The 8,925-nt window shown below is 37.2% G+C and overlaps 2 protein-coding genes across 2 annotated transcripts; one reads left to right on the top strand and one right to left on the bottom strand.

The window, feature by feature from the left end:
• Window positions 1-1,017: 1,017 nt before the first annotated feature.
• LOC103954882 (60S ribosomal protein L31) lies at window positions 1,018-2,787 on the bottom strand. The gene is made up of 2 exons (XM_009366731.3): window positions 2,629-2,787; window positions 1,018-1,510 (listed from the first exon to the last, which is right to left on the bottom strand). The coding sequence occupies exons 1-2, from the start codon at window positions 2,715-2,717 to the stop codon at window positions 1,228-1,230; spliced, it is 372 nt and encodes a 123-aa protein (XP_009365006.2). The 5' UTR covers window positions 2,718-2,787; the 3' UTR covers window positions 1,018-1,227.
• Window positions 2,788-4,889: 2,102 nt separating this feature from the next.
• LOC103954881 (sm-like protein LSM7) lies at window positions 4,890-8,643 on the top strand. The gene is made up of 6 exons (XM_009366730.3): window positions 4,890-5,049; window positions 5,308-5,375; window positions 5,480-5,561; window positions 6,033-6,104; window positions 6,227-6,279; window positions 8,341-8,643. The coding sequence occupies exons 2-6, from the start codon at window positions 5,373-5,375 to the stop codon at window positions 8,428-8,430; spliced, it is 300 nt and encodes a 99-aa protein (XP_009365005.1). The 5' UTR covers window positions 4,890-5,049; window positions 5,308-5,372; the 3' UTR covers window positions 8,431-8,643.
• Window positions 8,644-8,925: the final 282 nt, after the last annotated feature.

The raw sequence follows: 8,925 nt of genomic DNA on the forward strand, positions 1-8,925 counted from the left end.
GGGGATGGAGTGTAACATCCCATATTGCCCAGAGGAGTGATCCTTATATGTATATTCTCATCCCTACCTAGCATGAGGCTTTTTGGGAGCTCACTAGCTTCGGGTTCTATAGGAACTCCGAAGTTAAGCGAGTACAGGGTGGGAGCATTCCGAGGATGGGTGTCCCACTGGGAAGTTCTTATGTGAGTTCCCAGAAACAAAACCGTGAGGGTATGCTAGCAGCCCAAAGCGGACAATATCGTGCTACGGTGGAGTTGAGCCTGGAATGTGGTGGGAGCCCGGGCCGGGATGTGATAGAAGGCCTCAGCCTGCATGTGGAAAGTGGGGCGAGTGGGCAGGCTGCGACGGGCCGAAGAGCAGGCGAGTCCACGCACATTGGTGGGCTCCATCAGTGCTTTTGGGCTATTTTCTGCCTAGTATTTGACTTTCATTTGAGTTTTAGGTTTTAGGCCACATTTTAGCATTGGGTTGGGTTTTTTATTGTTGTTTGGGGGGGGGGGTGTTGGGAAAAGAAGTGGAAATTTAAGTTTTAGCCCAAAGGTTGGACAATGTCTAATGGATTGCTTTTTCAGTTGAGTGGAAAAACTTCTTTTTTTTTTTTTTTTTTTCCAATGATTAAAAGCAATTTTGCTTCAATATTTCAGGACTTCTAAGTAGTTCAGAAAATAAACAGTTAAGATTTAGTTTAAAAAAAAAAAAATTAAAAAAACCATATGGTGAAGGTTATTTAAAACGTCGGATTACTTGGTAGACTACCTGATTACAAGAACATTAAAACCGAGGGATATTGAATTGTATGTTGAACTGCTTGGAAGAGTCTTTTGGGTCCCCTTCAAGCTTGTACCTTTTGAATCTCCATGTGAACTGCCCATTGAAGAGTTTGGCTCGAGTAGTACACAGCTTAGCGGGCATGATTATCGGAAATCTTGACATACTATTGTACGCCAAAATCGAGGGATATTGTTCTCCAAGACACGGGAAAACACCCGGGGGTATATTACGTGATGAGAGAGATACTAAAAGGAGAAATTCTTCGGGTTTTAATGTATAAGGGTCTTCAATAAAAAACTGAACAGATAAACACTAATTAGACAATTCAAAAACTCTGATTTGGAAGTTCAAAGGGCAGACAAAACCAGACCACACATCCTCAATTAAATAAAAGTACATCCGAAATTGGGATTACCTAACTAGAACAAAAACTGGGGTTTAAACTTTAAACTAAGTTCAGCCTTCTTCTTCATCGATCACCTTGGTGCCCAAGCCACTAAATCCCTCTGGAGGGACCTCTGTAACGGTGACTAGTGAGTAAAACTCTTCTTTGGCATCTTCATCATCGTTTCTCTTCCTTGCAATGCGGACACGTATCCTTCTTGGCACACTCCGAATACCACGGCTCCATATGTGCTTGTTAAGCTTAACATCCACTCTGACATCAGTGGCTCCCATAGACTTTTGAGCAAACTTCCTGATTTCCTTTATCGCATTTGGTGCCTTCTTCTTAAATGTGCTGCATGGGAATCGAGATGATGGTTAAGTTTTTTTATACAAGATAATGGTTAATTAGAAGCGAGATAAGCAAATTGCACGACTAGATGCCGAACACTGAGAGAACATAAAAGGAAATACTGCTGCAGAAATGGAGTCAGCACCAAAATTCAGAGAACCATATATTTTCTTTAACAATAGTTGGTTTCTGGAAAAGTAACCGTTCATTCGTTTAATCACAAACAGTCAGGATTCTCATCAGTGCATCATAAGTTACCAACAAGGTATTAGTTCTACAAAACCCTTCGATTCCAAGAAGCTCCAGGTTAGTTGCTTTTCAAAGTTCTTTATGTTTTTCTATTCTCGACAATTACCCCAAAATAAAAACTATAGAATAGGGTGAAACAATTTGACCATCCCAAACAAATAACAATCGAATGGACCAAAGAAATTTGGCACATCGACAATTCACTTCAGGTGCTAACACCAAACCCTCGTTAATTCACTTTCCGGTGACAAAACCCCATTCGCACACCAGCTGCTAAGAACCAAAGAAATCTCAAAACAAACTGAGTTATAAAACAAAGAAGGTCATTGTTGACCATAAACCCTATATTCCACTACACCCCGGGTTCAGTTGGGCAATGTCAAAATCAAGAATGTAACCAAGTAAACAACTAATGGAGCAAATATTGCTCGCAAAACCCTTCAATTTAAGCCACCAATAACTATTACGATTGCATCGGTGGACATCAAAGAAGTTGGCAAGTCAACAATTCACTTCACCTAAGACCAAACCATAAACAATGTTCTTGTGAAGCAACTAATCAATACCCTAGTTCCATAAAACCATCATTGCAAAGGGAATCTCCAAATATTTAGGAAATTAATGAAGCTATAAAAAATATATATATATGAACAAGAGCTAAAAACCCTAAAATATCACTCCAAAACTAATATTTTGATCAACTAAACCAATAAATTAAAGAATGCAATCAATCAAACAATTATCCAAAAAAATTAGCTCAAAAAACCAACAAAATAAAACCATAAAAATCCAAAGATTAAATTAAATTAACCTCCTTCAACTCATCTAAACTAATTAGCTAGAACAAAACAAGTAAAATTTCGAGGGCTTACCATCCATGCAAGCGTTTGTGGAGGTTGATGGTGTACTCTCTGGTAACGACCTCCTCCTTTCTCCCCTTGCCACTGCCCTTCTCCGCCATTGTTAAAGCTCTGAGCTCACCTCCGCCTCCCTGATGTCCGTCGGATGCTCAATAAGCATAAGCCCTCGGGCTTTAACGATCGCCTTCTCATAAAATGCCCTCATTTGTCCAACAAAACTACATCATTGTCCGTGCTATTATGAACAAGATGCAGGTTAATTTTGTCTTTCTAGTTGCCTTCAATCCTTTCGTTGGGCTTGTGTTAAAAAACTGGGCCAGACCGAACTAAACACCGTAGCCCAAATGTAGGATAACAACTTTTTTTTTTTTTTTTAAATTTTATTAAACAAACGATATTTATCTACACTAAGAGAAGAGAGAGTTGGCTAAGCCTTCAAATTTTTCTTAGGCGAGAATCAAACCTAAAACCTCTCGCATACAAGTGAAGAGGAATATCACTAAACCGTAGTACTAACAATTTAAAATGAAAGAAATGTCAATATAACGATATTCAATTTTACGAAAGTTTAAACATATGAGGCGTCGTGTTGTTGGTTTAAATACTACAGCAGAATTCCACATTTTGATTAAATTTTTTGGCATAATAAAAATATTGTCACATGATGTTACTATTTCACTTAAATTATAAACATGTATATTTGTTTTGTTTATATATTTAAAAGTGTGACATGTTAAGTTATTAACTATATCATCTCCTCGTATTATAATACGTAGAATGATAGTACAATATCGACGGTGATAGTGGTACACACCTCTGTGGATTATAGGTAAGTCCTTAACCTAGTCTAAGAGAGAAACTAAATTAGACACCAGTTTGTAGTTGTTGTGTCATCTTAGAACCAATAAAGTGATGGCATGTAACGAAAACTCAAGACCACTTCCCCTATTAACTAAAAAGAATGACAATTGTAAACACGAATTTTCCTGAAACAAGAACATGTGTACAAAATAATATTTGTATTGATTTTAGGGTTACAATCTCTTTTACAATCTGATCCTCTGATTCTATCTTTGTAAGGTGTAGATTTATGAATGAGTTGTTGATCCAAAGGGCCGTCGGGGCTTGATCTAGGGATGAACAATTGTGTCAATTTGTTGATGTTGTTGATCCAAAGGGCCGACGGGGCTTGATCTCAGGATGAACGGATCTTCAAGGGCTTTTGGGCTTGATCTTGAAGAATGGGTGCGTGGATTTGTTGATGTTGTTGATCCAAAGGGCCGTTGGGGCTTAATCTTAGGATGAACAAATGATGAACGATGAACACTTTCTTCGAGGGCCGTCGAGGCTTGATCTTGAAGGAGGATTTGATGAAGAACGAATAGAGCTTTCTTGATCTTTCGGAATTTGCTTGAGATCTTTAAAGTTTCAAAGCTTCAAGGTTTTGGTGTGATGTGAATTGGTCTCTTCCCCCCTTTATCCCTTTATGTAAAAGCCTATTTATAGGCTTTGAGAATGAATCACCACTATCCTTTTTTTTTTTGGTGAAGTGAGTAGATGTTATAGGTGAAATGAGTGGAGTTTGTAGGTGAAGTAAATGTGTGATGTTGGTGAAGTAAGTGGAAGTTGTGGGTGAAATGAGTGGAGTTTGTAGGTGAAATGAGTGTATGATGTAGATGAAATGAATAAAGGTTATAATTTTAATGCAATGATCAACATTTATTTCACTGACATTTCGATGTCTACAACAATATTTGTTTGACTTCAATACTTCATCATGCATTTGTGTGATTTTTTTTTTTTTGAGTACATCAATATCTTTGACACTCAAGAGAAGGGAAGTTCGACTAAACCATACAATGAGCAGCCTAATTTAGTATCGAATTCGTCATTTACGAGATTTGAACCTAAGACCTCTCAGAACATGAATACCATTAGACCATAGTATTGAGTGGCTACAGGAGAAGGCAAGTTCAGCTAAATCACACAATGAGCAGCCTAATTTAATATCGAATTCGTCATTCATGAGATTCAAATCTAAGACCTCTCACTTCTAGGAGAACATAATACCACCAGATCGTAGTATTGAGTGGGTGCATTTTTGAGATTTAACTATAAAATTTTACTTTATTTGATAGAGGTCTTTGGCCATTTACCAATTTTTACTATAGACTTTTATTTTAACCAATTATTTCAAAACTTTTATTTTAGCTAATTCCCTTTTTACTCTTTTAGATGTGTGGTCTATGTGACAAATAGTGACGGATTTTTTTTAATGCAATATATGATGGAAATTACCAATAATAAAATAAATAAAAAGAGAAAACTCAAAACCCTGTACTAAAGCTTAAGGCTCCCGCTAAAGCTGCCATAGCGTCTCATCTTCTTCACTGTTTCATCTCTATCTTGTTTTCCTAAAGCACAGAGACAAAGGTACTGACTTTCACAATAGTTTATGCTACTTTCATTTAAATTTTACAATATTTTATGCTAATTTTTCTTTGTGGGAATTTTTATATCTTTCAGTCGTCCTCGATCTCTTTTGGGTTTTTTGGATTTCTCAGAAACCCTAGATTTTGATTAAATGTTTCTAAGTTTTTACACTCAAATTTCACTTGATGTGCTGCCATTTGGTTCATTAAATTGATTAACTTTTTGTTTCTTTTTTTTTTTTTCCCAATTTTGTTTTAGCATTTTAGGGTTATTGAGTAGAGACCTTCATCGGCGAATTGAAGAACTGAGCGGAGCCGAATAAGATGGTAAGTTTAAGACCCGCGAATATTTATAAAAAAGTAAAAAATAAAAAATAAAAATAAAACTGAAATTTTTTGTTATAGTTTGAAATTGTGTTTCTGTGTTTCAGTCAGGGAGGAAAGAAACAGTTTTGGACCTGGCCAAGTTTGTGGACAAGGGTGTCCAAGTCAAGCTCACCGGCGGTAGACAAGGTTACTATAATTTGCCGAATTTTTCAAATGAATTCTAGTTAGTTAATTTTAGATTCTGGATTTAGTGCACAATGTTGTAGGTCTAGCAGTTTGTTCTATTTTTCGTGGATTTGTGGGTTATTGGTTGTTTGATTACCGTTCAATTTAGGGGTTCACGCTTCAAGCAGTTTTTTGGTTCTATCTAAAACAAGAAAGAAGAGGTTGCAAGATTCTAATCGAGCAATCTCGAAGATTTAGAATGTAGAAATGTACACTCGTTGTAGTTGTACAGTAAATGTGTTATGACATGATCCAGGGTATGTGGCAACACTGCAGAGGCACTAGCTGAGTAGAAATAGACCGTCCTGTTTCTTTTGCTTCAAGTATAACATCAACTGGATCTATGTCATACTCGTTAAGAAAACATCAATGAGAGTTTTTTGACTTATTATATATCCAGTATGTGATATACTGTTGTGAATTTGGTTACAGTGACGGGGACTCTTAAAGGTTATGACCAGTTGTTAAACCTTGTTCTAGATGAAGCAGTGGAGTTTCTAAGAGGTAAATGTTTCACAGCATTCTTGAAATCGTTTACGACTTATGTTTTTTAAATTCACGATTTTGGAACTTTTCTACAGCTGTGAATGCTTAGTTGACTTGAGAATCTTTCCCTTGTGTTGCAGATTCTGATGATCCATTGAAGACCACTGATCAGACCAGGCGCCTTGGCCTCATAGTATGTATTCTTGTAGTTTATCTCTGTTGTAGGATCTTAAGAAAACTGCACGGGAACTTAATATATATAGATGTTGGCTGTTGTAGGATCCATGTTTGATTGTATTCAACTATGCCTAAAATTGTTAGGATTTGTGGTATGCCTGGTTGTGACACTTTCTGTGTATCTGATGGCATCATATTAAAGGGGAGAGATGAATACTTCAGGAGAAAATTAGAAAAGAAAGAATAATCATCAGACCCAAGAAAAGCTTAGCATATTAAGAAAATGGCTGAAATCTCCTTGCTCTATTAGTCAACTATATTTGACTAGGATTAGGGGAATACCCCCCAAGCTGATCCAACCATAGGAAAAGCTGTGAAGATTAGGAAAACAAGTGTGCATGTATGATCAGTAGGTACTGCTCCGATGAATAGGAAAACAAGTACACATAAAATCAGCAGGTACTGCTATGATGAAATTGAAACGACCAAAGTACCCTTGATATAAGAAAAGCTCAGAAACTATAAGTTTCAGTGCAGATATCAGCTCGTTTGAGAAGTTCAATTGGGTTGGGAATCCTGCTTAAAAACTGTGTTAATTTTTTAATTTAGTTTTCCTATTGAATGCTTTTCTCATCTCCATAGCATATTATGGAATTTTGAGGCATCTAGGGCGAAACCCAGAGCTGGTATATTAGCGTAAATATTTTCTGTTGGGCATGTGACCCACATAACTACCCGTTGCTTGCTCATAACTTGAGACTTATGATAGGTGAAAAGTTCATTTGATCCCTTGGGGTTTAGTGACTTATCTCATAGTATGTAAACTTGTAAAGTTCAGTTCTTGGTTAACTACTCGGACTGATACTTGTTGGCTTTAGTTAATGCATCATGTCATCCTACAAGTATGATATTTGTAACATAATGTGACATGCATCTGTAGGCGCCTTGACGCACATAACTTCTTCATTAATATTCTCTTGACGTAATTCAGTTAAATATCTGTAATTGACTGGTTCCTCAGTTCCTTCCCCATCTAGTAGCCAAATTCAAATTTCAACCTATCTTTGAAACAATATTCAAACTACTACCCTCCTTGAGAATAAAAGAGCTAATTTTGTGACGACAAAGAATGCAAGCCCATTAAATGTACTCCAATATTCCTTCTCAACCTTGGCCGTTGTCATGACATGTTGAAACACCAAAGACTCCCCATATACTATATTTTTCCATAAGATTCATGAGATACTTACTCCAGTATAATTTTCTTTCTCGTCATCCTCTGCTGTTCCCTTCATCCTGGCTGTGTGCAGGAACAGTTTCACCTCTCCCTGGAAGAGTGACAACTAAAATTCAACTTGCTGACCTCCTTATAAGAGTCTGAAAGAAAGCTGATTTTGGAACCATCTCTTCCCTTTCTCACCATGGTCATATTAGGAACATATCTGCCGTGTATTTGATTAGTTTGGGTAGTATCTCGTCCTCCCATCTTGATTTCTTTTTGCTCACTTTAAAACTTGAACAACAGCTGTATTCATAGGTATTGCACCAACACATTCTTTCCAGGAAAGACATCGTTGTATGCACCTTCCTCTCCCAGGAGGGGATATTAAATCGTTTTAGAGGGGTTACATGATTCATAAAATACCTGTCTGTGGTCCTTTCTTTTTTGTTTTAGTGAGTGGAATATCTGATACAAATCCATCATTTAATCAGCTGCTAAAAGTTGGTCTGCATATTCGGTTTTCTCCTTGTTGAGCAAATTGCTCAAACTTTTTTCTGCCATTGAAGGGCAGTATTTTTCGGTTTAATCTTCACAAGCTTCCACTGAGTTTCGGAACTAGTTTTCCAATCCAAATAATCCTACATATGCATTTTCCCACGCAATCAGAAACTTCTACCTCAATTTCTGCTTTAGCAATTTGGCAAAGTGCTTGTGCCCGGTGAACTACCCAGAACTTCTAGCCATTTGGGCAGATTTGTGTGTTTTCCTTCATTCGGATTTAGTATAATATTATTGGTTATTTTGCTGAGATTGTGCTCCACAACAAGTTTTGAGTGTGCAATATTATGGTGTCAGGTTTGCAGGGGAACTGCTGTAATGCTTGTGTCGCCGACAGATGGCACAGATGAGATTGCGAACCCTTTTAGCCAGCCCGATGGTGCCTAAACCGGAGACCTTGCCGTGCCTCTCCTCACAACACCGCTGACAAGAAAACCGTGATGAGGTGGTTGTACCTTTTAGAACATCATGCACAATTTAGGATGGTTATGCCCTTGGCCTTTAAATATCATGCATATTTGATTAGTGACTAATGCAAAACATTAAGATGTTTATGACTCCATTTATTTTAGATATCTATTAAGAAATTTGTTATGGGAATTATTGGATGCTTCTACAAAATGAAACTCAATCAAGTTCAAATCTTCTACATCCAATTTGTGTGTTGCCTCTCTGGGCTGTATGATTGATTGACACGCATTTATAAACTTAACATTTCTTAGCTCTGTTTTCATGGACTTGACACGTTTCAATTAATGATAGAGGCCACACACAAAATGGATGCGGAAGATTTGAACGTGACTCAAGCTGCCCTATCCTTAACTACAAACTTTTTTTCCTGTCACTTAATATTACGGTTTAGTATCCCCACTTGTAAGTGCA

Source organism: the organism of the source record quoted next, unplaced genomic scaffold (assembly GCF_019419815.1).
Source record: "Pyrus x bretschneideri cultivar Hongxiangsu unplaced genomic scaffold, Pyrus_bretschneideri_v1 Contig52, whole genome shotgun sequence".
NCBI classification, from domain to species: domain Eukaryota; kingdom Viridiplantae; phylum Streptophyta; class Magnoliopsida; order Rosales; family Rosaceae; genus Pyrus; species Pyrus x bretschneideri.